Source organism: Mobula hypostoma, chromosome 25 (assembly GCF_963921235.1).
Source record: "Mobula hypostoma chromosome 25, sMobHyp1.1, whole genome shotgun sequence".
NCBI lineage: Eukaryota > Metazoa > Chordata > Chondrichthyes > Myliobatiformes > Myliobatidae > Mobula > Mobula hypostoma.
In genome coordinates this window covers 23,522,803-23,550,408 of record NC_086121.1, presented here as the reverse complement: position 1 = coordinate 23,550,408, position 27,606 = coordinate 23,522,803, and the positions used below count along the sequence as shown (strand labels likewise).

Below are 27,606 nucleotides of genomic sequence, written 5' to 3'. Positions count from 1 at the left end.
CGGGAGCTGATATCAAAGCAGCCGGCTTCGACGCACATTCCAACGGTGGGGATCAGGACTGCGCCCGGACCTTGTGTTTGCTCCGGGCGCGCTTCCGCTCTCTGCAGCTGTTCCACTTTTAATTACCCGTCCCCCCTTGACAAATCCGTTCAGGTTGCACGCACTCCTGAGGGGACGGGTGGGGGGCTACCATTTTTGTTATACCGCGTACTAGTTCAATCTCCCTGACAGAGTAACTCTGGCACCGCCCATTGTGAGTAGGTTTTAGGAGAGCGCCAGTCTGGTGTGCAGCATAATATAAAAATGTATTCCATTTTCTCGGCGCTGTTAGACTAGTAATTCCTTGTTCCATATATTCACTGCTTCTGGACTGTAGATCGTACGAACTGGGGGAATCTGCCGCACTTTAAGTAATCTGGAAAAAAATTGATGCGTTTTCACAGAGAAGGTCCGGCACTTCCCAAGTATTAGAGCAATATTTTTTACCCCCAGCTTAAAGGTAAAGCTCCTTCGAGTGCCCGCTTGTTATTTTTTTTTGCTGTCGTTCTGTCCTACCGCTGGCCGTGCGGACGTACAAGAGATTCCGGGATCAGCGCCTCCTGCTTTCTGTTGCGTAGTCCGATGCCTACATGGACCCAGCGGTGAGGTTCAGCGAGGTATTCAACTGGGAGGGGCGTCAAAGCTGCGCCCGACCCCGTCCTCCAACTCCCTTATGAGGACGTTTTTCCAGCAGGAGTCATTCTCCGGTGGCCGAGCTGAGAGCCTGGCCTTCGTCCCGCTCTCTCTCGCCCCCCCCCCCACCCCCCCGCAGTATCACCCACTGGATCTCCGCGTTCTCCCAGTCCGATCCTACTTACATGCCAGGCGGGTGTCGCTTTCTCGGTGGATTCATTTGCAAGGAGACGAGCAGAGAGGCTGGAATGGTACAGATTGACTTTAATGACAATTTCCACGGACGTTGAACGCGGAGCAATTTCTTTCTCTAAAAGTTGATGGGCTTGGCGAATCACCAGTACTGCTTGAAGGTATGGGAATCCGATTATTACGCACGGTATAGATACTGCTGAAAACAACCATACAAGTTTGCCAGTTTTTGCACCGCTTGTAGATTCCAATCAGTTGTTGCAGATACTTGGGATAATTTTAAACTTCGCTTGCCGGATGTAAAACTAATAGTGCTCATTGTAGAACTCCCCCAGGCAAATCAATGAGCGAATATTACATTTACATTAATAAGCAGGAATCTGGCTCCGGGTTCTGGAGCAGTCGATCTAACTCGGAAAGAGATAGGGGTTTGGATTCCGTGCAGAGTCCCCAATCCTGACCACCAACCAGTGAATGCTGCTGTAAACTTTGGACATCCTTATTGGATAAGGAGGGGGTAGGATTTGGCGGCCGTGTGCTCCATTGTCAATCAGCTACTCGACTGCCAAACGGCCCTTTGGCCGTGGTATGAGAAAACATCTCTTAATTGGAGGGAAACCAGTGGGTGGAGAAAATAAATCATACTTCGGTTCCGCTCATGCTTGTACCGAACTCACGGTAAGAGATTCAGTCAATCTGCAACTTCGTTTCACTTACCGAGCCCGGTTTGCTTCGGCTTGCGGTTTCACTGCGGTCAAGAGTTAAATATGCCGCGGTGACAATTTTAGTTTGGCTCTTCAGGTTTTATGTTTGTGACTCAAGAACAGAAGTAATTTTGACCCTCGGAGTTCATCCCATTGTTTAGGGAGCGGAGCCTTGGAGAGTGGTAGAGACGGCAGGAGCTTTCGGAGGAGGGTGGGTATCTTGGCACTTGGCTTCAGGTTTATGGGGTGGAGGCCCGCCCTGTCTATCGCTGTGTGGCAAGGTCCTAGATTTCCTTGTGCCCAGTCCTTGGGACAGTGGCCGACTGCACGAAACAGGAGTGGATGCCACACTCATCGGTAGTGCCCGGCGTGAGCTAGAAACCGCCGCACTGGTTCAAGTGCAGGGCTGGTTTCGAAGCGATACGTTAGGGCGCAAGGCAGGCAAGATTACCCCGCGTCTAATACATGATGTATCACAGTTACAATGGGCAGCGCAGAGAGCTGCACCCACTCTGATGTCAAGGAAGCTCTTAAAATTTAGTCCAAATCTATTCGGAGAGCACAGTACTAAATATGGGAAACGTTGCGTCCGTCTGCATTGTTGAATAACTTTACATCAACGCTAATATTAGAGAGTTCTGTTGCTGTTACATTGTTATTGTATTCTTTCACATCGCCTCCCCCACATCTTCTCCTTTGCTGCCCGCCCGAGGCTTTCCTGGTCCGGAGCCTCCCGGGACTGATTTTCTCATTTTCCCCCCCTCCCTCCTTGATCTCGCTGGTCGACGATGGTCTGACATTGGGAATCCACGCGTTGTGGGCAGTCGCTGCCTTGTCCTTCCCAGTGCCGCTCCACCATACGGACTTGGCCTTGTAGACTTCACCCCGCCGGTTTAGTTCAGGGTTGGCGTAAGGGCCGGTTATAAAATGCTCGGCTGGTTTATCCCGGGCTGGCACAGGGGTTCTGCCGAGAGTCAATCCAACCTGCCGAAAATGAGGAAATATCTTCGCACACGGGCAGCCTCTGGGGGGCTCTGGTGGATGGACACGCATTCTCTACGGGAAACGGGGTCTCCTCGCTTCTCAGACCTTTTTTTATTAAACAAAAAAAACCAGAACCGGTAACCGAGAGACGGGCAGGGGTCAATAAAATCCTTGGGGCGTGATCAGAACTTTCCCTTTCCCCCACTTCGCAACAGACTAGCCCCGTCCCATGCCCTCCCCACTGCCAATTTCCCTAGTGTCATCCTCATTCATTCGTCAGAGAGAGAGAGAGAGAGAGAGAGAGAGAGACAGACAGACAGAGGGGGGGGGGAGAGAGGGCGGGAGGGAAGGAGAGAGAGGTGGCGGGAGAGAGAGAAGAGAGAAAAAGAGACAGGTAGCGGGAGAGAGGGAGATAGAGAGAGGAGAGGGAGAGAGAGGGAGAGAGAGGAGAGGGAGAGCGAGAGAGAGGGAGAGAGAAGAGAGAAAGAGAGAGGGAAAGAGAGATCGAGAGAGAAAAGAGAACGAGAGCGAGAGAAGAGAGAAAGAGAGAGGGAAAGAGAGATCGAGAGAGAGAGAGATAGAGAGAGAAGAGAGAGAGAGATAGTGAGATAGTTTTGTTTTGTTTGATCCCAGGAGAATCCAACAACGGACACAGTCTTGTAACTAAAAGGTTAACAAATAATGAGAGAAAAAAAAGTTATGTTGAAACCAATTTCTGCAGATTTTACCCCTGCGGCTGTAAGATTGCTCTTCGTGCTGGTTCACAGCTGGAACCCTTGCCCAGGCAGTTGTTTCTCAGTTGGGACACTCCGGAGGACTCGTCTGAGATCGCCTCTCCCCTAGGGTCCATTCCTGCTGGGATCACCCTCTCCTGGGGATCATTCCTGCTGGGATCAGGCTTCCCGGGGTTCATTCCTGCTGGCATCCCCCCCCACTCCACCCCCCAACACACAGTAGTTCGATTCCCTGCTGGGACCCCTATCCCAGGGCAGCTCCGGACTTCAGTCAAAGCAGCAGCGAGGGAGGGCCGGCGAGCCTCTTCCAGATAGTCCCGGCGAAAGACTTCTGATCCCGGACTGCGCGGGGAACCGGCGCCGGATCCAGAGCCCCAGGAGGAGCTGAGGCCGGGCACACGGTGAGAAGGCAGCAGGTCTCACGGTCACCGTGCGGGAACTGTCCGTCCTTGTAGTTCGCCGGGATGCTCCCTTCCCTGGGCGACAGAGAGCCCGGGGGTTGGGGCGTTGGTGGAGGAGGTGGGAGAGAGGGTCGAGCGCAGGGGAGTGTGCAGGGAGGGGGTTAATGTCCCCAGGGGAATATGGGTTAGAAAACTGGAACCATCCCGCCTACGCGTCCTCTCGTTCCCTCCCGAGGGGAGCGGTTCGGGTTGGGGGAGTGGGGTAGAAACTCGGCGGCTCTCTCTGGCTCTGGCGTCAGATCTAACCCATTCCAGGCCCGAGATTAAACTACTGAAGCGTCAGCAACACCGAGTATTGATATCGCGAAGGTTTCAACTTTGGAACGATTTTCAGGCGTCACCTCTTCATCTTAAACATAAATTAAATGTGAAACTGCGCGTTTTCTCGCCCGTCAGGGTTAAACCCACCCTTCGGCCCGTCACCACCGTGTTGGCCGTTCCCCGGGGGCATCGTCGACTTAAGTGTGAAGGTCTTATGATTATCTCTCACCACCGAACATCCATCTTGTCATAAGTAGCAGCTCCATTTCATTCTACGGGGAAAAAATAGACCCCGTGCAATTTGTGTAGGAATTTGAGAGGCTATTTGATCTGAAAAAAATATTAATTCCTGAGAGATCTGGACAGGATAGTTGTGGAGAAGATGCTACCTCTCGTGAGAGAATCCAGAACCAAGGGTCACTGTTCATAAGTAAGGGGTCGTCCATTTAAATCAGTAATGAAGCGAGTTTCTTGAGTGCTTGGAACCTCTTCCTTAAAATGTGGTCGGTTGGGGTGGAGTGGGGTGAAGTAACCGGGAATCGACAGGAAAGTAGAGTGGAGGTTATCACCGAATTGGATATGATTTTATTGAGATCCCGGTGAAGGGTCTCGGCCCGAAATGCCGGCTCTTTGTTCCTCTCCATGGATGCTGCCTGACTTACTGAGTTCCCCCAGCATCTCTGGATTTCCAGCCTCTTTGTGTTTGCGATCGTATTGAATAGCAGAGCCGACTCGAAGGCCCCAAGTGGCTCCTCCTTCCAAATTAGATGTACTTAGTTAACATTCTTCATGCAAAATATTTTTTATACTGTAACAAAATATAGAGTCGAAATTTAATGCACCAGCCGCAAATACGGAGTGGGTCTGGCGTTTGCTCCTGAATCGTTGAAGTTTCAAACCCTCATTTTAATGCTAGGAGTCTGCTTAAAAACAAAGCCAGGGAAGCTTAAAGTGTTTTCTTGTCGGGTGCTACCGGAGGCCGGGAGACCGCGGTATAGTGTCCAACCGAGTCCCAGGAATAAGTAATCAAAGAGCGGGAACAACACAAACTAACGCGTCCGAAATAAAAACCGGGAACACTCACCAGGTCGGGCAGCGTCCGCGAAGCAGCGGGACACAGCCAACGTCTCGGGTCCTTGATTAAAGGTTTCCAGCAGTTTCTACTTGTATCCCCCAATGTCTGTAGGAGGATTGTGTAGTGTGTGGGGGTGATATATAATTTGTAGTTTTTAAAAAACTGATCTTTTCTATTGACCATGTTCTGGCGAGGTCATCGCCGTGGGCAGGGCAAGACAGCGTTCGTGTTCGTGTCCTACAAATAGACTGGGGCAACTTTACCCCAGGGATAGGTAATCCATATTAAATCAATACTTGATTTACCCTTTAAAGTAGTAAAAGTCAACACAAGTTTTACATAAAAACGGACCCAAATAGGGAAAAAAAAACTCCTTTGAAATAACTGTGTCAACCCGGGGAGTCAGGATTTGCCGGTCTCTTGTTCTTTTAATTAAACTCTTTTGAAAACCGCTAGCAAATAAACAAAGAGTTAACATATTCGAACAGCTTTAGGTTCTTGCTGGTTCATTCCCTGGTTCAAACTTTACGTTGTTTTGTTGTGAAGATTCTGAGTACAACCGTTCTCAAAAACATGTCTTTTACCTTTAAAAAGAAAACGACAACGTCAGGGAAAAAAACGGAATGTTGTAAGTTTTTTTGTTGTTAATGTTTAGATTGGATTTAGCAGCGGCCTGTCAGATTAGAAGGTTTTGTCGAGGATGTATTTTATGTTGTTTAAAGACGTGCCCGGCGCCCTCTGCTGGTCTCTCATTTCATTGCCCGCCTCCTGATTTATGTTAGGAACGGTTTTAATATGGCTCTTAACGAAGCAAACTCGTGTGTGTAACTTAGTTGCGTCAGGAAAAGATGTTCTGAATGTAGGTTTTGAACATTGCCTAATAACCATGGAAGACTGTGTCATAATCTTACAACATCACGGAATCACTGGGATCTTAAACATCGAACTCTCTGTAACTACAGTGCGTTAGGGCCGCCTTTCTGGAGTTTTGGCTCCTCGTTATACATTTCAAGGAAACGATTAAGCCCTCGGCGTCATTTCGCAGCGAATAGCTGGGATTGGAGGACCGTTATCTCTCTTACCCCCTTCCTGACAGGACGACCCCCCAGCACTCCAAGAGTGGGGCAAAGAAATGAATCAAGACTTCCAGAGTTGGGAAACTGCCCTTGACACCAGACCTGTTGTTAAAATTGGCAGAAAACACAATAGAAACTAGTCTAGAAGAGGGTCGGCCGTCTTGTTCGTGCGCTATTTCCTCTATATCTCTTGCCAAAGATTTGGAATTTGCGACCCCTGTTGATACGAATTGCCGATCTGGTCTTTAGCTGAGTATCGCGGTCACTGGTTTCTGGTTGGTCAGTGCTGGTCAACATCGCGCTTCTGTCAACATAACGAAAATCCATTTTCTAAAGTTACTCAGTGTCTCTCAGAGACAGCTAGGCTTGAGGCGGATACTGTATTCTAGATTTTCCCACTCATTGTCCTTAGAGTTTTCTCCTCTCGCGGCAGGCAGTGTGGAGGGGAGCGCCTCCACAGGGAGGAGATGACCAGGCAGAGAGAAGGAACCATCCAAGAGGTTTAAAGTAGAGAAAGAGTCTGGATTCCTCATATTGTGAGGAAAGAGAAGCCCTGCTTCGTGGCAGGAGGAGGTCAGCACTTCACAAACCACTTCCCCTGGAGGTCAGCGCCTCCCACTTTGGTCTCATCAGAACCTACAAGACTGGAAGTCATACTCAATCCCCAAGGGGCTGCCTAGAAAAGTGAAGCCAAAATACGGTAGTGTGGGAAATGATAAATACTGTGATGTACTGGGCCCGTGACCATTGGGATGGTTTACTGTAGTCATGTCCCTCAGCTTTCAGATCCTCATAAGAGACCATTGATGACCCAGACAGATAAGGCCCACTGAGAGCTCCAGGTGAAGGAACAGGGCACAACCACGTTTAAAATGAATAGGAGGGGAGAGGAAAGTCAGCCAGGAAGAAGCGATCCAGTGCCGACAAACTCAGAAGAGTGTCAGGTCTGCACATGCTGGCACCCCCCAGAATCCACCCAGCTAATACGGTCCACCCGCTTCTCATTCCAGACTCGTCACCTGCAGCCTATTTAAACCCCAGTTCTCATCCACAGTCCCCGTTCACTTATCGAAGCAGCCGGCTTCAAACCAATTGCTCCTGGCTTCCCCTCCCCCTGCCGAATGTTTACGTCATTGCGTGTTGTGTTCAGTTTCTGTTTGCTCTTGTGCTGTGGCCCCTCGTGTCTTGTTGCCTTACAGTCTGCTATACAAATTATCACTCACTGCTGAATCATCTCTGCTGCCCTGCTTTTGAGTCAAGCCTCCTCCACGTTTCCTATCACAAAGGTGGTCCCTCAAATGAAATATAGAACATTACAAATTTGAAGAGAACTTCTGGTTGTTTTTTTAAGCTCTGTGTGTGTAGCACTGATACTATGGGTTTGTTACAGAATTTTGAATTCTGGTAGATACAGATGGAAAAGCTGGAGAGGAAGAGAGAAATGAAAGCAGAACAACATTTCCTGTAAATAGATACATGCTAAGTTCATCTACAGTAAAATGCATTGACTGTACATGTTGCTGCAAAGACTTGCTCTCCAGCACACCAGACATCAATCTGCATTTGGACTCTGCCTCACACTTCCAGCTGTAAACAATGAGGAGGTGTAGAAGGACAAGCCGGAGTTGGGTTTGTTAAAATATGGCCAGGATTAGCTCCTTCGCTAACAGTCAAAGTTGGACTGAATTGGATTCCTTTTCACATAAAGAGCTGTTGTTTCCTAAGCTTGTTCACAGAAACACTGACAGGTTTATGCCCTTGGCTCTGCAGTGAGAGACAGGGATTACCGAGAGCAGAGGGAATGTGATTTGCTCTGTGGCTCTGCTGTAACAGAGGAAACATTGGTGCAGATTTTCTCCCTCTCTCCCGGTGAGCAAGGGATGAGGTTTGAGAAGTGAGGTCTGCAGACGGCGGGCGGCAGATATTGGACGTGTGTTGGAAAAGATGAAACTTGCCCTTTCAGTTTTTGCCTGAGATGATCCTCCCACGGCAACGACGGTGCAGGCATTGCAGGTATCTTGTCCCTCCCTGTTGAACTCCCTTTTATCCTTCATCTCCATGCACGAGGACACCATTATTGAAATGTAGCATTTGACTATTTGGCCCATTCTCTGTGAAACACCTTGGGATGCTCTCCATGTTAAAGTCTATATAAATGTAAGATTATGACTGCACTGCCTCTCGAGAGCTGGGCAGGGAGCTTTCCTTATTCAAAGCTGGAGAAATGGCAACTGTTCAAACAAGAAGCTTCTTGTGAGCTACACCCCTGCCCCAGGCCCTACACCAAGCGTCTTCATCACCTCTCCCATGGCAGCCATTCTTCCCTGCTGTAGAATAGTGTCAGATGTCATTGATAATGCTTCTGGGATGCTTTGGAATGTCTTACAGCTCTAGAGGTGCTTTCTGATGCAATATTATTGTGGCAAACCCCTACATCTTTCTTACAATGCTCCTTCAAGTTGATATTGTTGTCTCAGGAAATACTCTGCTGGTCTTCAACCAGACATATTAACTGTGTTTTGCTCTCCATAGATGTTAACAGTATTTTCATCAATTGTTGTCAATTCTATTATTTACAATAGTTTATTAATTTTTCTTTAATACCTCCTTTGGCTCAATAGCTATGTCTTTGATTAGACATAAAGTTGTGTGCAGACGGCTGTTGATGGTGCTACCCTTCCTGATGTTGCTGCCTCCATGGGACGGTCAGAGGCCCCACTTCACTGCTGTGACGGTGCCGGGGCTGTGTTGATGCTGGGATTGTAACTCAAGGGGATGAAGGTTTTAAATGAGGGAAACCTGCTTGTCTAAGACCTAAGTCCCACCATGAAAACCTAGGTTAATGCTCAGGAGCAAACCAAAGGGAGTGCTTCAGTGTCACAAATAAGTCATTAAACTGAGATCCTATCTGCTTCTTTTATACAAGTAAAGCATCCCCTGACACTTTCAAAGAACACCAAGATTCTTTTAGCTTCCTGGCCAATTATTACCTTTTTGGTCAACAAAAATAAGGAGAATATTATCTGATTATTGCTGTTTATGGGCAGACCTACTGTGCTATGCAAAAGTCTTAGGCACATTTACAGTATATAGCTAGGGTGCCTAAGACTTTTGTACAGTGTTGTAGTAGATTTATGTATTGCTGCAAAAAAACCCCCCAAATTTTCATGACATGTGTGAGTGATGATAAACCCGATTCTGATCTGGGTCTCTATGGTGGACTGAGAGTGGGAAGGGGGCAGAGAGAGGGCAATCAATGTTGGGGAAAGGGGGTATGGCGTGAGAGACAATCTGTAACGATCAATAAACCAGTTGTTTGGAATCAAGCGACTTAGGCAAGGTGGGTGTATCTGCTCTTGCGCCAACCCCCACCCCTGGCGTCCCTCTCTGCCTCCTGTCCCGTGTCCCTCCGGCGGAGCTCCACCCTCGCCATTCCCAGCATCCTTTGCTCCCACCATATTTACAAGCTCGCTCTCCAATCCACGTTGACATGCAGTATACAGTACTGTGCAGAGTTTAGGCACCCTAGCTATATGGACTTTTGCACAGTACTGTACCTGCACCATTAACCGCTTCTTTGCCTACAATAAGCTATTTCTCTGGCTACCATGCACTTTTTTCCATTCGCACATGTGGACTTCATTTATTGCCTGTCCCTGAATGACATGCTTAGCCATCTCAGAGCGTTTCCGTACAGCATGGGCACCAAGACTGTTTTGTTCATCGCTTTTCAAACTCCAGATTTATTGAACGAACTACCCAGTCCCTCAGCTGCTGCATTGTGATTTAAATTCCTTTCTTTTGATCGTGGTCCAGGCCCCTGGGCTGCCCGTGCGGGAAGCGAACCCTTTAAGCAACCCTGTGAATGTGAAAGGCGCTATGCAAATACAAGTCTTCTTCCTCTTTGAAACCAGAACATAGAAGTGTAACCCAGCGTTGAGCTGCAGTTGTGTAGCTGCCCGCCCACTCAAACTATCTAAGGTTTTGGCCGCAAAGCAGCTACAAACTAGCCTGGTGAGTGAGTCACATCCAGAGGAGTGACTCATAATGTGGTTCTGTGGTTGCCTGATCCTGTCGGGAATGAACTAGCCCTTTGTCATAAAAAGCCAGCACAATGCGAACATCTAGGTCATTGATGCGGCGAGTAGGCTGCTCTCGACGCCGGGAGCTGAAGGGTTACCCAGTGTCTGGGCAGGCGATTCAAGTTCCTGCACCGTCTGCCCAGAGACCCTGGAACCGACACGTGGACAATGACAATAAATCTCAATTACTGGACCCTCCACATTTTACAAACTTGGACGCAGCTGAGACGCAGATAAAACAAACACAGTTTATCCAGGCACTGCCAGGTTACAAACTGTGTTGGAAGTAAACTTGACAGCAGACAGATTGAGGCTTGTCCCAACAGGCCGACTGTGCAATTGAGCTGAGACAAGCAGCTTGGATCAAAAGCTTTTATTTAAGATACTTCAATGCAATTAAAAAAAACCACACACACACTTAAGTACAGTTACGGAGTAAAATGTGTTTTAATATGAATCTGAACAGATAGAAACTTTGGGTCAGTTCCCAATGTAGACTAGGAAATGAAAGTTTTAATAAATTGAGTACATAATCCGTAATGATGTAAACTAAGTCAAAGGAGCCAGTTGAGATCCCTGTCCCATATTCTGGTAAATGGATCGGATTATACTGTTTAGTTCTCTTCAGCAACTATAATGCGGTTCCGTGCTTTCAGCTGTGTACCAGTTTGCTAAACATTTATGTAACCAGAGTTCTGAGGTCAGGCAACAGAGCAACTCTCGGGAGGTAAGGAAGTAATTTCCACTCCGAGCAGCACGGGTGCCTTAGGACACGGGACAGAAGTTGGTTGCATTAAATCCGCTGAAAATAGAACTGAATTCTCAGCAAGAAATGCTGCACCAGTTCGAAACCTGTAACCCGAGGACTGGTTGAGCCCCGGTTTGGGATCTTACGGCCGCACTCTGCGTTATAGATCCACTGAGGTAATTATACCCCAAGCATCCTAACTGTAGGAGGCTACACGAGTGGGCACACTTGCCCTCTGGCAACTTCTGATTTCATTTGGGAAGTTTGACTGTTTTTAACCTCGCTAATGAATTGAATAATTATTGTTGAGAGTCTTCCTGTATTTGATTTCAAAATTTCAAGTTGGCTGTTGTGCAAAATTTCCTTAAAAAAGCCAACCTACTTTTTTCATAAATTAATGAATATTATGAACTGCTTGCTTCAATGCTGGACGTCTTTAACTGGGCTAGTGTTGACTATCCAGATGAGGTCAGGAGAATGGGGTCGAGAGTGAAAATAAATCAGCCAGGATGGAGGGGCAGAACAGGTTCGATGGGCCGAACGGCCTCATTCTTCTCCTGTGTCTGATGGTCTTAAATTACTGGATGGCTTGTCGATACAAGATACAGCCGACCCCTGGATGAGACTGAAGCTCCGAGGAGCTGCTGGGGCTGGCTTTATTTAGGTAAGGGAAGAGTATTCCATCACGCTTCTGGCTTGCAGACGGAAAACTTGTCAGGAGCCATGAGTTGAGTCACCTGGCATCAGAATACCCGGCCCCCATGGTGATATGGATGGATTCATTTTTACTAGAAGTGTGGATTGTTGAAGAATTTTAAAACAAACAATGATTTGATCCTCTCCGCTAGGGTCTGGCTGTTGGCTCCCTGCAGCGTAAATCTTGTTTCTTAGTGTTCCACAGTTCAACCTACTTCTTGGCCAAGTCTATCATTGGATCTGCACTGGAAAACTAGGGAGCCCAGTAACAAGATTTTTCATGTTTCTTTTATCAGCCTGCAATTTATTTTGTCTTCTTGGTGATTTTCCATTGTTCAGACTCGGAGAAGGCTCTCTTTCTGTGCCTGGCGTTCCATCTGCCAGAATACTCCACTCTCGATGCCCGTGGGACGCCGCGAGTGCAAGAGGGTCGTTCTGACGTGGCAAGCTCCGGTCTGAACACGCTGCAAATCTCCACTGAAGGCATCTCCTGCGCTCATACGGGAGGGATCTCCTTACTCACCTCACCTTAGCTCATGAGGAGATAGACATTTCAGTCTGAACCGCAGGGGGTCCGTTTGGACTCGCCGCTGGGTGCCCTCGGTACAGACAATAACATAACAGAGACAAATAGTCTTGGAAGATTTGGACCTCTCAGAAACCATTGATTAAGTGGAAATTAACAAACAACCCCTCTTTTCCTTGTACTCAGATTCCCCCTTGACTGGGATCATGCTCTTCTGGTGGGTCGTCCCAGTGGATTCCATTCCCTTCTTCCCGTTCCGTTCCCCATCCACCCTCCCCCTGGATTCCCACCCAATCTCCTGACTGAGGGGATCTGATAACCTGCTATCCCCCAGGAACAGAGCTCCAGGGAATCACACAAGATCTTTGTTGGACGGTTCGTCCAGCAGTTAGTAAGTTTGTGGTGCTCCAGAGGGGCAGACGTTATCTAATCCCGGCAAGGATCTTGGAGGCCGTAACAAAATGAAGTTGCGTGGTGTTGAATGGTATCTCACACTCTACTCCGGTATGCAAGTGGGAGGTGGGAGTACGTACTGTACTGTTGACAGACCAAGAGAGACGGGGGTCAGCCAGGAGGTGCTGACTACCTAACCCCAGACTTAAAGGTGCAATGCGTGTAGCTGAGGTGTCATCACCTACAACGCCACTGCCTCTCCTCGTTTGAGCTCCCGAGTCCTTGTATACTTTCTGGAGCAAACCTTACTGCAGCCTCACCAGGTACCAGACTTCACGGAACTCATGAATAATGACTCACTCCACGTACACGACCTCTCACTCCCGTCAACATATCCCCTCCTCCCCTCACGTACGTTTCATTTCGCGAGTTTTGCCTCGCCTCCGACAAGTTGGTTAAAGGTCAGTGTTCATTGACCGCTGCTGTGTTAGCAATGGGTTGGGCTGAAACATCAGCAAGGGAACGGTCCTCCCACCTGTTCGTTTCGAGAAGACTGAGAAAGCTTGAGCAGGGACTGGAGCCAAGGAGGCTGGTCGGCCAGACCCTTCACTGGGAGGGAGGGGAGGGTGTGGCTGCTCTCTCTCACACACACACACACACACACACTACAAACATGCCCATGGACTCACAGTCTCTCAGGCACGTGTTCCTCCTGTGCAAACATACACACTCTCACTCAAGCATGTTCACACGTACAGTATATGCACAGATACACATACACAGACCATTTTTTCTTTTCTAAAGCACTGAAAAGGGAGGTTCTTGTGTCAGCAAAAATTTATTTCTGTAGGAATGTTGCCTTCCAACTGGAAAGTTCAAATTTATGTCTTGCAGCCAAATCTCTTGCCGACATCAGACAAAGTTGATTAAAAAGAGAACGAAGTTTATTTAACCTTTCAAACACACCAAAAATAGGGGAAAAAAAACAATGCATGTTTAACTGAGCAGTGGATGTGTAAAGTAACGACCTGCTAGCCTAGAACTGTAAGAATAAAATTTTCAAAATTTAGTCTGTAGTGAGGCAAAAGTGGCTTTGGGACTGAACTCAAAACCTTGGCTCTGTGGTACTCCGTATCTCAGCGGGGTGGTATTGTACCGCAAGCCTTCTTCAGAGCTGTCCCTAGCTTCTGAATGGTGCGTAGCACAGCCCGATTCGTGCGAGGCACCGATGGGCCGAGTAAGATCTCGATAAAGAGGAGCTGACCCAGATCGAGGTTTCAGGTTCGTTATCTCTAACTTACACAAAACTCTGGTTAGGCCACACTTAGAGTACTGTGTCCAGTTCTGGTCGCCTCACTATAGGAAGGATGTGGAAGCTTTGGAAAGGGTACAGAGGAGATTTACCAGGATGCTACCTGGTTTAGAGAGTACGCATTATTATCAGAGATTAAGGGAGCTAGGGCTTTCCTCTTTGGAGAGAAGGAGGGTGAGAGGAGACATGATAGAGGTGTACAAGATAATAAGAGGAATAGATAGAGTGGATAGCCAGCGCCTCTTCCCCAGGGCACCACTGCTCAATACAAGAGGACATGGCTTTAAGTTGAGGGGTGGGAAGTTCAAGGGGGATATTAGAGGAAGGTTTTTTACTCAGAGAGTGGTTGGTGCGTGGAATGCACTGCCTGAGTCAGTGGTGGAGGCAGATACACTAGTGAAGTTTAAGAGACTACTGGACAGGTATATGGAGGAATTTAAGGTGGGGGGGTATATGGGAGGCAGGGTTTGAAGGTCGGCACAACATTGTGGGCCGAAGGGCCTGTATTGTGCTGTACTATTCTATGTTTTATCATGACCGTTATTGTTCTGTGACGGCAGTTAAATGCAAAGACATAAAAATGACCATAAATGATAAAATAAAGAATTAGAGCAAAAAAAAAGAACAACGAGGTGCTGTTCACGGGTCCGTAGACCTTTCTGAAATCTGATGACAGAGGGGAAGAAGCTGTTCCTAAATTGTAGTGTGTGTGTGTGTGTGTGTGTGTGTGTGTGTGTTCAGGCTCCTCTACCCTCTGCCTGCTGGTAATGATGAGAAGATTGCTTCTTGAGGGATGTTGTGTTCTTGAGGTACCGCCTCTTGAAGATATCCTTGATGGTAGGCAGGGTGGTCCCGTGGTGGAACTGGCTGTGTCTACAACCCTCTTGAGATGCTGGACATTGGAGCCCCCGTACCAGGCGGTGACACAACGAGCCAGACTGCCCTCCGCCGTTTACGGGTTAGCAGTGATCGTTGCCTTTCTGTGTCCTCCTGGCACTCTCACATCAGATTCCGTGAGCCAGGGAATGCAGTCAGCTGCTTCCTCAAAATCTTCACGGTGCCATGTCAATGCCAGCGCCCCGTCAGCGTCCTGAGGCCCCCATTCAGACAGTCAAAAGCTCTCCGGAAGAAGTTCCGCACTCCCACTGACCCATGACCACTGGGAGCGGAGAAAAGGAGCTTTCAGGATGGCATTGGGAATCTGCAGGGCGCGAGTCAGGAGGACACAGCGTGCTACGCGAGTGGTGTAAGGGGAGCACCATCTCCTAGCTATCCACCTGGCACCTCCTGAGGGTGACCCTGCAGTTCCCACGTTGCTCTTAATACCTAGAGTTGAAGCAAGTCACCCTACATCCTGAGGGACCATTTGAGAGGGAGAACAGAAGGTCAATGAAACCACTGCAAATTGTGGCCACCTTCATGTCAGGACCTACTGGATAGATTTGGCATGCTTGGGGCTACGCTTTCAGGTAGAGCTTAGTGGATGGTTTTTTAAAATGGAATGCATAGATTGGATTACGAATTCTGGCACACTGTGGTATTTTATTTGGGAAAGTTCCTGGAAGAGTTGACATTACGGGTTCTGACTTCTCGTAACTGGTTCCAACTTGTTTGTTGACTGTTCAAGAACAAGCGATGTTCTGGTTTTGATTACTTTGGCCTCTTTGGAAAGTTGCACAAAGTCCTTCCGCTGCCTTTGGCAGCTGCGGACGGTGATTGTGTCTGTGCCGAGCCAGTACTCTGTGACTTTTACACGCCTGCACCAGTTAAATAAACTGGAAGGTCTTTGCCTGATGAAATATAATTGTTGAGTTTCTACACCCCTGCCAATTCAGATGGTGTGATCCTGTCTGTAAAAGACATAACAGAGCTTGCATGGGAGTAATAATTCATTGTGTTCTTGGCATGAGAAGTGGGATTTTACGATTGTCGGTCTGAATATGATTTTTTTAAAAAAGTTCTCAGTATGTTTCTTCTACTTCATAAACATTTATTTATCTTCATTCTGTGCTATTTGTTATCCTCCCAGTGACCCACAGTTTCAGCCAGGGACCTGTCCCAAACCCAGTCTCCTGTCCCAAACCCAGTCTCATCCTTGGGTGGGTCCACATTTGATGTCTGGATCATTGCTTCTCTGGGACCTGCTGCCAGGATCTGACCATTGCTCCTTTTCCCCCGGGTAGTGTGATACTCGTGCTCCCTGTATGCTGCAGAAGACCTACGCCACTGCTTCCTTTGTCTGGGTTGGGTCCAATGAAAATGCCTCCTGAGGCTTCGAGTGAGTGGCAAGGCAATGCCTACCATGCCCACCGAGGCTGGGGACATAGGCAATGCTTCCCTTCTCCCTTCTCTCAGCTCCTCCCCTGGTGAGCTGGCTGAGCCTGGAGAATGCTGGCAGTTAATAGAGCCATTTTTAGTTGTGGCTCACTCTACTTACGAGAGTCTTTAGTCAGTTTGATCAAGTTAGCTAATAAGGTGGTAACAGAAACACACCATGGCCGGCCACTAGTGTAGTGGTGTCACCAACGGTCTTCGAGGCCAGTGGTCCCAGGTTCAACTCTGGCCGGCTCCTAGCACGCTTTCCGTCCATGCTGGGTTGAGCTAACAAAACAAAACAACAAGGTTGCTGCCCGATGCACCACGAGGCGTAGAGAGGAACAACAAACAAACACATCACACAGTCAATTTCCCTAATATGTGAATAATTGAGTTAGCAATGGAATATGAATGGTAACATTTTCCTTGACCTTTCCCACCCACCTGGCTTCACCTATCACCTTCCAACCAGCCTCTCCCCCCCCCAATGTTCCCTCTAATTTGTAATGACCAGTGTGTGCAAAAATCTTGCACTATGCAATTTTTGTCCAGTGACAACAACATGTGTGCACTGAATTTTATATATAGAGGTATTCATTCTAACAGCTAGCAAAACGCTGTCAATAAGAACTTTGATCTCTGGGTTTGATTGTTTTTGCTCTCATTCATCGGCACTCTCACAAAAGATACGTTGCTGGCCTGTAGTGGGTAATGAAGAATTTTCTTGCCAGAACTTTTGCACACCTTCCATATGTGATTTCCTTGCTAAATGATGCTTTAAAAAGTCATGTTTCCAAATATCACTCCACTTCCTCCCACTTGCAAATTCTCCAGCTACTTTTACATCGCAACAATGTACACAGGTAACACCAGTTTCTGTATTGTACATAAATATTTCTCGTAGTTGCACGTTCCTGACCTCATGAGCTTTCAGTGTGGCAGTTTCTACTGTTTCATTAAGCCATTCTGCTTTAAATGAGCTAGCAGTTATTTTGCGCTTCACGCCTTTTGCTTCTGTGGAATTTGACATTGTGAATAAATAATTCCTTTAATTAAAAACAGTATAAAATAAGCTAGTTCTAAAATCAGCAGACAAATCATTGCCAACTCCACGTTGTCAACATTGTCCACACCAGAAATTAGAAAAAGAAATGTGCTTGTGTAGAATCATGAAATATACTAAACATGTCAATGAGATAGAGGGTGACAACCTTTTGTGCACAGTTTAAATTCCTTTGTGAACTAGTAGCAAAAGATGGGTGCATGAGCACATGTACATACCTTAGGGGGAACATTGCCTCCCCCCATCTTTTTATTCTGGCATCTTCCCCCCTCCTCCTCAGTCCTGAAGAAGGGTCCCAGCCCAAAACTAACTCTCTATTCATTTCCACAGGTGCTACCTGACCTGCTGAGTTCCTCCTGCATTTATGTGTTTTGCTTTGGATTTACAGCACCTTCAGACTTTCTGTGTTGGTAATATTGTATTTTGTTTTTCTTTCAACTATTATGGAATTCCCTCTCCCCCTTTTTATGTTTTTGTGTCAAATTAGTTCTCTTTTCCTTCATGTAATCCTTCTCCATGATGTGGAGTTCTCCAGTTGATTATATTTCCATGAGTCTGTGCCCATGTCAAGAGCAAGATAACTATTGAACCCACCCTGATCTTCTTCACGTTACTGTACTGGTTCAACTTGTCTGCTCCTCTTCACTCCCCTTGTCAATTTCTTTCCAATATTCACCCTCTCTGGAATGTGTCTTTCACATGGCTTCCATTTTAAGATGAGAAAACAGAGAAAGGAAAATGGGAGGACAAATCTTGGTTCAGGTGTTTGTACTGTGATTGACCCATGGTCTGCCATTGGACGATATATCTTGAGAGGTCAACTAAAGAGCTATGTTGAGCAGATTTTGAGATGGGGGATGTGAAGTAAGTCTGTATATGTTAGACTGTAAGACATAGGAACTTAATTAGGCTGTTTAGCCATTCAGGCTTCTCCATTATTCAATTATGGCCAATTTATTATCCCTCATACCCCATTCTCAAGCTTTCTCCCTTTGGCACCTTACTAATCAAAAACCTATCAACCTCTGCTTTAACTACACCCATTGACTTGGCGTCCAGAACCATTGTGCCAATGAATTCCACAGATTCACCACCCACTGGCTAAAGAAATTTCTCCTCACCTCTGTTCTAAAGGGGACGTTCTTCTATTCTGAGGCTGTGACCTCTGGTCCTAGACTCACCCACCACTAGAAATATCGTACAGATGTTCTACATGAATCTTCACCAAAGAAAAGCACTGCTGATTGATCTGGATTTGGTAACAATGAGTTTGAAGATTATTTTGTCTTGTTTAGTGAATGGAGGGGGTATCTTTCACCATTTGCAAAAGGTGCTGGCAAGTGAAAGAATTTCAGTGTTCCATTCTAGGCTCCAGAAACCTTGCCCTTCGCAGAACAATGTCAAACTTTAAACTAATGCCCCACAGCAGATTAAGTTGGCAACTTACTCAACTGAAGAGAAGCATGGGACCCATTGATTGGAAGGTGAACAGAATAAGGTCAAGCCACCTAATTCGAAGTGAACAGTAAGAATCAGGCAAGGATATGTTTAAAATGTAACTTCTTGAGTGTATATTCTCTCAGGTTCGAGGCAAGTGGACCTGAATCAAATCAAGTTTATTGTCATTAACTATATACTTGTATATAATGGATATAACCATGTAATGTATATAGAAACAAGACAACATTTCTTCAAACCAGGGATTAAAGCACAGTAGTACACATAACAAACGATAACTTATGAAGGTAAAGATAAAATCCACAGATTAATCACACATAAAAAACAAACTGAAGTGCATTAATGTTAAATATCATAAGGTGGGGAACAGATTAAACAGTGACGCTTTGAATACGATGCTGCAGGGAGTTCAGAAGCCTAATAGCTTGAGGGAAGAAACTGTTTCTCATCCTGACTGTTCATGTTTTGATGCATCGGAGCCTCCTGCCTGATGGTAGAGAGTCAAAGAGGATGCTGAATGGATGGGTGGGATCCTTAATAATATTAAGGGCCCTGTCCTGCAAATGCTGCGCTCCTGATAAATGTCCCAATGGGTGGTAGAGAGGCCCCTATGATCCTCTCAGCTGGTCCTACAATTAGATGTTTTATTGAGTGGTAGCTATATGCGCAATTGTAGAAATTGTGCGGGTTCAATGGCAAAGTTGCACATCATATCATGGAGTCATACAGCTCAGAAACAGGCCCTTCGGCCCATTGAGTCTGCACCTAGCGCCAAGGTTCCATTTGCACGTTACCATTTTATTTTGTTCTCACTGCTACGAACTCTCCTGCGGTTCTACAACTCGCTCCTACACACTGCGGGCATTGTCCGGTGGTCCGTTAACTTACCAAATTGCTTGTCGTTGGGATTTGGAAGGAAATGCTAGAAGGCAGGGTGGGGGAGGAGGAGGAGGGGTGTGGGCGAACCTGCAAACTCCACACGGGCAGTGTCCGATGTCAGGAAGGAACCCAGGCTACTGGAGCTGTGATGCCTGCAGTCCTGCCGTGCACTCGGGGGCATGCAAAGTTTTAAAACTTGCCTCAGCAGAGAGCCAAAGCTTTGACCTCTCCCTCTCCCCACTGCACTCTCTGTTTGTGTGTTGACCAGTTTCAAACACTTAAGACTTAATTGAGCCCATATGAAAAAAAAATTCAACAAGTCACATAGGAAACCGGAACACGACCAGGTCATATGTCTCCCTCAGCTTGCTTCACCACTCAGTAAACTCATAGCTGACATGATTTTGGCCTTATCTCAACTTTCCTGCCTGTTGCAGATTGTCTTTCAGTTCTCCTATACTCCAAAATCCTGTCTATCCCAGCTCTGAACATATTCAATGACTTGGCAACATCTGATCTCTAGGGCAAGCAATTCCAAACATTCGTAACTCTCTAAATAATTCATCCTCTACTTCATCTTAATAGGCAACTCCTTTTTCTGAAACTATGTCCCTGGAGAAAACAAGTGTAGCTGAACCCTTCCTACCTCCCACCCCACCAGCCCCTGCATCCAACGGATAATCCTGTCCAATTTCTGACATCTTCAGTGAGGTGTTGCCAACAGACACATCGTTCCCTCCCCCTCTATGCTGCACTTCAAAGAGACCATTGCCTTCCTCAATTCTTTAGCCTATTCCTTCTTAGTTCAAAAAGTCATGCAGCATCTGCCCTTTTTCCCCCTCCCACCATCCAGGAGCCCAAACACTCCCTCCCCCCGGGTGAGCTAGTGATTCACTTGTATTTCCTCTGAGCTAGGAAACTGCTTATCCTGTGGTATCCATGACTCCAGAGAAACCAAACACAGAATGGGTAACCTCTTGGCCATGAACTGGTCTTGTGTCCACTCGCCCAACCCTCAGCTTCCTGTTGCCTGCAATTCTTCGTTCTACTCCCACTCTAGCCTGTCTGCGGTTTCTTGCACAGTTATAATAAGTCCAGATGTTTAAACGAGCAACAGCTCATCGTCTTTGGTCTGACGTTGCTGACTCAACATTGAGGTTTCAGTAACTTGCTCCTTCTGACGAGTTGTGGTGCATTTCATCCACCTGGGACATTGGCTCAGTCTTTCTCTTTCCCTATTTACATGGCCTGACATGTTCGTAGATTCCCAACAGTAAACTGTATTTTGTGTGTATGATGTTGGAATAACCTTGAAACTGAGAAGGGTCAATTCCTGATTTATAATGAGGAGGAGGAGGAGGAGAAAAGAGAGAGAAAGACCACAGAAAACTGTTGGGGAGCGTCCATGGGTCTCTCTCATTCACTTCCTGCTCCTTGGATGGATATAGAGTACCTATGGGTTGATCAAATCCTTGAGATGGTCATTCATTGCTAATTGGCATTTTGCTTTCTCTAGGGCCATGGTGGAACATTTGACCATAATGGTTTGGTTCGTGTTGGGCATCCTGCTCCCATCTCTAGTTGTGGCAGCACCACCTCCCATCAATAAACTGGCTCTGTTTCCTGATAAGAGTGCCTGGTGTGAAGCAAAGAACATCACCCAGATAGTTGGCCACACCGGATGTGAGTCAAAGTCCATCAAGAACAGGTAGGCATGAAAAGCAGAATGCTAGACTAACCTTGCAGTGTATTTGAATTAAAATAACATTTATTTAAATGAAAATGGCGGAAAACAGAAGAATGCTCAGAATTGGTAAACCCTCTCCATTGTTCAGAAAACATCATATACTGGGCTCGGTGGGTTGCAAATAACCTGACTTATGGAAATCCAACTTCCATAAATTCTCTCATACATTTTAGTAATTATAATAGTACTAACTATAATCATAAAATACTTCATGGTGTTTGTTCAGAGTATATATTCCATTAATTTAATTATGGGTCGTGTTCAGTGGTTCCATTCGATATCAGAAAATGTACACAGTATACAACCTGAAATTCTTACTCTTCACAGACATCCTCGAAACAGAAGAAGAACCTCAAAGAATGAACAACAAGAAAACTTTAGAACCCCAAAGCACCTCCCCCCCCCCGTGCACAAGTAGCACCAAGGCATCTCCCCCACCCCCGCCCTGGCATGCAACAATAGCAAAGCTTATTCAAGTTAGGGTGTTTATTGAATGAAATAGAAGAGTTATAGCAGGTGTTTGTGGAGTGATATGGCGTGGGTTACTGTAGAAAACCGATTTCTGACTGACGGAAGGTTCAGCCATCGCAACCTGGGAACTATGATTTTCCATATATAGAACATCACAGTACATGCCCTTTGACCTATGATGTCATGCCAAAGTTTTAACCAACTCCAAGATCAATCTAACTCTTCGCTCCCAGATTTCCTCCTATGTGCCTATCTAAAAGTCTCTTTAGTGTCCCAAATGTATCTGCCTCCACCACCACTCCATGTACTCACCACTCTCGCTAAAAAAACTTGTATTCCTCAATTTGCTCCCACAGATTTTTTTAAATCCCGCTCTCCCTCAAACTGATGGATATGGTTAACACACATTTCCTGGGAGTTGATTATACACGTCCCCATCCTCAGTCAGTGAGGAGGGAGGTAATCCAAAGAGGAGTCCAGTTGTAGAACTGCTCTTTGGTGGAAATTATCACAGCGGGCGGTATAATGTGTTTAAGAAGATCTGCGGAAAATGAGGTCACATCGAAAATTGAGGAATGTTAGATCCAAGAGCCCTTGTTCCTGAAAGCTCTCATGTTAATAACTTCTTGGAATTATATGTTATGGACATCACAAATGATTTTTGAGGGATTAAGGACCATAAGTTACCCAGGATAAGTAATTCACTTTGGCTTCCTGTAACCTCAGTGCAGTAAGTCAGCACGTGAGGCTTCTTATTTTTGACCTTGATCCATTCATGTGGTGGGGAGAGGGGAATGTGTATGGTGGTGTTACACCCTAAAGTTGTAGACCCTAGTTAAAATCTGTTGTGCATTTCTCTTTGAAAGGGTCGGGGCTGCTCCTGAACTTAAGATACTCCAGCCAGATGGTAGCTAAGGCTGAGAGGTGGAAGCCAGTTAAGAACCTGTTCCTGCTGATTGTGGCTCTTGGGCTGGGTGGCAGTGGATCTCTGAAGGCTTTGAGTTTCCGACTGGCTGCTTCCATGGTGACAGACGTGATGTGCCTGCTTCTTGCGTGGCTGATCGTGCAGCAAACACCACTTGCTTTCCTTTTTCTTACTTGAGGTGTGAATGAACACATCACTGCTTACTAAGACAACTGTGGGACTCCAGTCTCCCCTGGAACTTCAACATCTGAATACTTGTAAAAGATTAAAGAAGAATATCACAACAATTCAAAGGGAATTCATGGTCTTGTTGCTAATGTGAAGATTTATTACAAGAAACCATCTCACGTCATTGTAATTTCGGTTTAATGCCTGTGACTGTCTCATTCACTACAAATATATTCTATGCACCAATGTAACACTGTCAGCTAACACTACTTCTAGAGACTCACTCATAAAGAGTGTGCCCTGATTGAGTACTGGAGGGCACCTGGCAGCTGCGGGCATCATGCCACAAAGTCACCATCTTTGGGGAGCGCTGGAAGTGTTGAGATGGAAACTGGACAGTATAAAGAAAAAGCATCAAATTCAAAGTAAATTTGTTATGAGTACATATATTATATGTCACCATCTGCTACCCTGAGATTCATTTTCTTGTGGGCATTCACAGCAAGTAAAAAGAAACACAATAGACTCAATGATAAATTGCACACAACAAAGATGGACAAACAAGCAATGTGCAAAATACAACAAATAAAGCAAATACAAAATAAGGAAAAAGAAGTACTAAATAATGAGAAACTGAGTTGTAGAGTCCTTGAAAATGAATCCATAGTGTGTGGAGTAGGTTCAGGGTTGGGGTGAGTGAAGTTAGCCCCTCCGGTTCAAGAGCCTGATGGCTAAGGGGTAATAACTGTTCCTGAACCTGCTGGTGCGGGACCTGAGACTCCTGTACTTCCTTCCCAATGGCATCAGTGAGAAGAAAGCATGAAGATGAGAAGATCTGCAGGTGTGAAGCAACACACACAGTCTTCTGCCCGGAAGAAAGCGTAGGAGCTCCTGCTGAGTTCCAACAGCATTTTGTGTGTGTTGTTGAGTAGAGAGCCTGGCCTGGATGGCGGGGGTCCTTGATGATGGATGCTGCTTTCTTTCAACAGCACAGCTTGTAGATGTGCTCAGTGGTGGCAGGGCTTTATTCGTGATGAACTGGGACTTCAGCTTGGTTGCCCGGCTTACTTGAAAACGATTTGATTAATCCAATTTTATCTCAGCCAAAAAGAAGTGCTTTACAAGAACAATTTAAATGGTGCAATCATATAAAATGTTATGTTTTTTCCTCAGAGCATGCCTCGGCCAGTGTTTCAGCTACAGTGTTCCCAACACCTTTCCACAGTCAACTGAATCCCTGGTTCACTGTGACTCCTGCATGCCGGCCCAGTCCATGTGGGAAATTGTAAGTAACAACTTTGTCCTCTTATGTCACTATCCCATCTTTGTACACACAGCCTCGCTGTCTAAATGTGAACAGACACTCTGTGTGAGTACACGCAAGCTAATCATCTTTTGAACTACATCTGCACAATCACATTTTCTGCACCACAGGCTTTCTCATCCTTCTCCATCTTATTTCACAGTCTAACCAGGAGATCACCCACCTTTCTTGCGGTGCTTTTCCTGAAATACTGTTCTTACCATCTCATACTCCCTCCTATATGCTCACTGTTCTGAAGTAAAGAATTGGCTCCAACTCTGAAGTTCTTGTCCGGAATGTTTAAACTCACCTATCCATCCTCAAGTGACCTGCAGCCTATTAAAACCCAAGACTGAGGATGCTAACTTTCACATCCTGATTAACTTTGCTCATTCTTCTTTTCCATCCTGTGTAAGCTCTCACCTTGTGATTAAATCAAAAAATGCCGGAAACAATCGGCAGGGCAGGCAGCATCTGTGGAAAGAGAAAGAAATACAAGATAAAGACAGGCTTTGCTTCTCTCATGCGCACACATCAAAACATTGAAACATGCAGTGAAATGGGTCATTTGCATCAAATCAAATCAGTGGGAATTGTGCTGGGCAGACCCCAAGTGACACCATACTGCCAGCACCAACAGAGCATGTCCCACACCATACTAACCCCTAACTGTACATCCCAGGAATGTGGGGGGAAACTGCAGCTCCTAGAGGGAAGAACGTATGAACCTCTTACAGGCAGCATCGGGAGTTGAAGCCTGATCAGTGAGAGCTGGTGCTGTAAAGCATTGCGTTAACTGCTAAACTACGGAGTTGGAAGACAAGATGAAGGTGAGGCAGAGTTAGGAACCTTGCATCTTGGACCTGAAACTTAACTCCGTGCTTCTCCCACAGATACTGCCTGACCTGCTGAACATTTCCAGCATTTTCTGTTTTCCTTTCTGATTCACATTCAGATGAGTTTTTTGTTTATACACCAGGCTGCTTGCCTACGTGAAGCTCAGAGTAAACAGTTGACATGGAGATAATAAGTACAATTAGTACAGTGATGGGTGCAAAACAATGGGAAGGGAAAAGTATAGTAATGCAAACTGAAATAGAACAAAAATAATGCTGAATTGACAATACCAGCAAAGGTCGAAATACAGGTTTGAGAACATGACAGTGCCACCGGCTTTAAGCGTTTGCAGATCTTTTATTTTTCTCACACTGTGAGTTCTGACTGCCAACTGGCTATCTAACCGGTAACCCCTCAAAGAATCAACCTAAAAATGTCAATTACAGGTCAAGTTAGAATGTCCTGGCAACGAGGCAATGCCCAGGGTGGACAAGCTGGTGGAGAAGATTCTACACTGCAGCTGCCAGGCGTGCGGGAAGGAACAACACCAAGATTCCCAACTCTTTAATGGAATTCTGAATGAGGAAGAGGTTGTTGCAGGAGTGGCTGAGCCCTTTCACCACAAGAAAGAAGCTGCTCTCAAGCACGGCAGAGAAGAAGCCTAGCAAAATGGACATTTTGATCAAGAAAAAGTGAAGACGTGGTATAAAATTTCAGTTTGTTTTATTTGTCGAGGATTTAGAAGAGAAAAAAAATCAAAGTATAACAAAATTTTTAAAACCATGCAGACTTATTTAAAGAGAAAGTCTTTAAAGAATAGCATTTGTTGTAGAAATCCCATTTAGATAATAATATATACCTCACCAAGTTCCAGCAAGGTACAATTAGAATTTGATGACCAGTGTTGAGTTCACATTACCAGTAATCAAAGCTTTTTTTTTGCCACAGAAATCCCTGTATGTAGCCATTTCAAATTCATAACTGTCTGTATATAAAATTATAGTTTGTAAATCTGTGTAAACTTTTTTTTCCAGAACTCTTGCATTTTATACTCTGGTCATCTGGACATAGAGAAAGGAGATAAAATGCAGGGAGAAAGAAACGGTGTGAGAGCTATGGAGATGGAGGATCAGATCAGATCCAGATTTATGTATCACATGTACATTGTAACATCCAGTGAAGTACGTCATTTGCTTTAACAAACAAAACATCCAGGGATGTGATGGGGGGGCAGCCCACACATGCTGACGTCAAACATTAGAGCAACTAACATGACCGAGACCCCAAGACTAGAGATTCTCTCTCTCTTTTACTCCCACCTTAGCGTGCGCGCGCGCACACACACACACACACACACACGAAGGCAGGCAGTGCCTCACTGGGACATAGAAAGAGGGCGTTAAGTAAACACACATTCAATGCACACAAAGAGTAAATCGAGACAATTACGGTGAATGAACATATGTAAGCATGATGGTCACACTCAGTATTGTAATAATTTTATGTATTGCACTGTACTGCTGCTGCAAAAAAAAACAAATTGCATAACATATGCGAGCGATGATAAACCTGATTCTGATGTGGGTCTCTGAGAGTGGGAAGGGGGCAGGGAGAGGCGAATTATGGTTGGGAAAGGGGAAGGGGAGAGGGGAGGAAGTGGGAAGCACCAGAGAGACATTCCGTAAGGATCAATAAACCATTTGTTTGGAATCGAATGACCTTGCCTGGTGAAAAAAAAATCTCATGCTTTCCGGGCGTATCTGCAATGATTTTAGCCAATGTTTCGATGACAAGCTCTGCCATCTTCATCAGGCATGATGCTCAGGCATATCTGGTCCGGTGGTATTTATAGCCCCATCGTCCATCCCTCCTGATTGGTTAGTCCTCAACCAATCAGGTTTCCGCTGCCCCACCTTGTTTACAATCGAATCCCAGTTCCTACTTGGAGTGAGACCTTCGTCTTTGTTAAAGTTCTTATTCTCTAGTCTTATTTCAATAACTTCCTCCACCAGGCGGTCCCAAAAGCCATTAGTGCGGCACAGAATTGACGTTCCTACAGAACGGCCACAAAGGCAAAGGAAATGAATTGGGCCTTTCAAAGGGCTGACGGAAAAACCGGGAATCTGACATTGAGGAGGAACCCATCGCTACCGCCTGTCTTCCCTATGTCTCCATGGAAGGATCACCAGGTTCCTGAAGAAATACCAGATTAATACCATCCACAAACCCATAACGATAAGGAAGCCCAAATCACAGCTTATGCAGGTCAGAGGTGAACTGGGAGTCAGGTTGGCTGGTGTTTACAGGATTCCCTGTGAACGCGGACCAGTGTATATTGGCACGGTGGAAACCCACATCAAGAATCACAGGAGCTGTATCCGTTTGGGTTACCCAGAGAAATTGGTGGTAACAGAACATTGTATTCGCAATGGCCGTAGGATTAACTTCGACAGCACAGAACTACGGTGCCACGCCTGGTGAAGGAAGTCATTGAAATAAGACTAGGGAATAAGAATTTTAACA

The 27,606-nt window shown here is 46.1% G+C and overlaps 1 protein-coding gene across 5 annotated transcripts; it reads left to right on the top strand.

Moving 5' to 3' along the window:
• Nucleotides 1–792: 792 nt before the first annotated feature.
• nbl1 (NBL1, DAN family BMP antagonist) lies at nucleotides 793–27,606 on the top strand. Of its 5 annotated transcripts, none has more exons than XM_063033363.1 (4): nucleotides 793–1,025; nucleotides 21,149–21,340; nucleotides 24,117–24,228; nucleotides 25,530–27,606. In XM_063033363.1, the coding sequence occupies exons 2-4, from the start codon at nucleotides 21,153–21,155 to the stop codon at nucleotides 25,746–25,748; spliced, it is 519 nt and encodes a 172-aa protein (XP_062889433.1). In that variant the 5' UTR covers nucleotides 793–1,025; nucleotides 21,149–21,152; the 3' UTR covers nucleotides 25,749–27,606. The 5 variants fall into 5 exon arrangements, with proteins under 5 accessions (XP_062889433.1, XP_062889435.1, XP_062889432.1 ...); XM_063033365.1 differs by having other exon boundaries at nucleotides 796–923; XM_063033362.1 differs by lacking the exon at nucleotides 793–1,025 and adding an exon at nucleotides 1,358–1,542.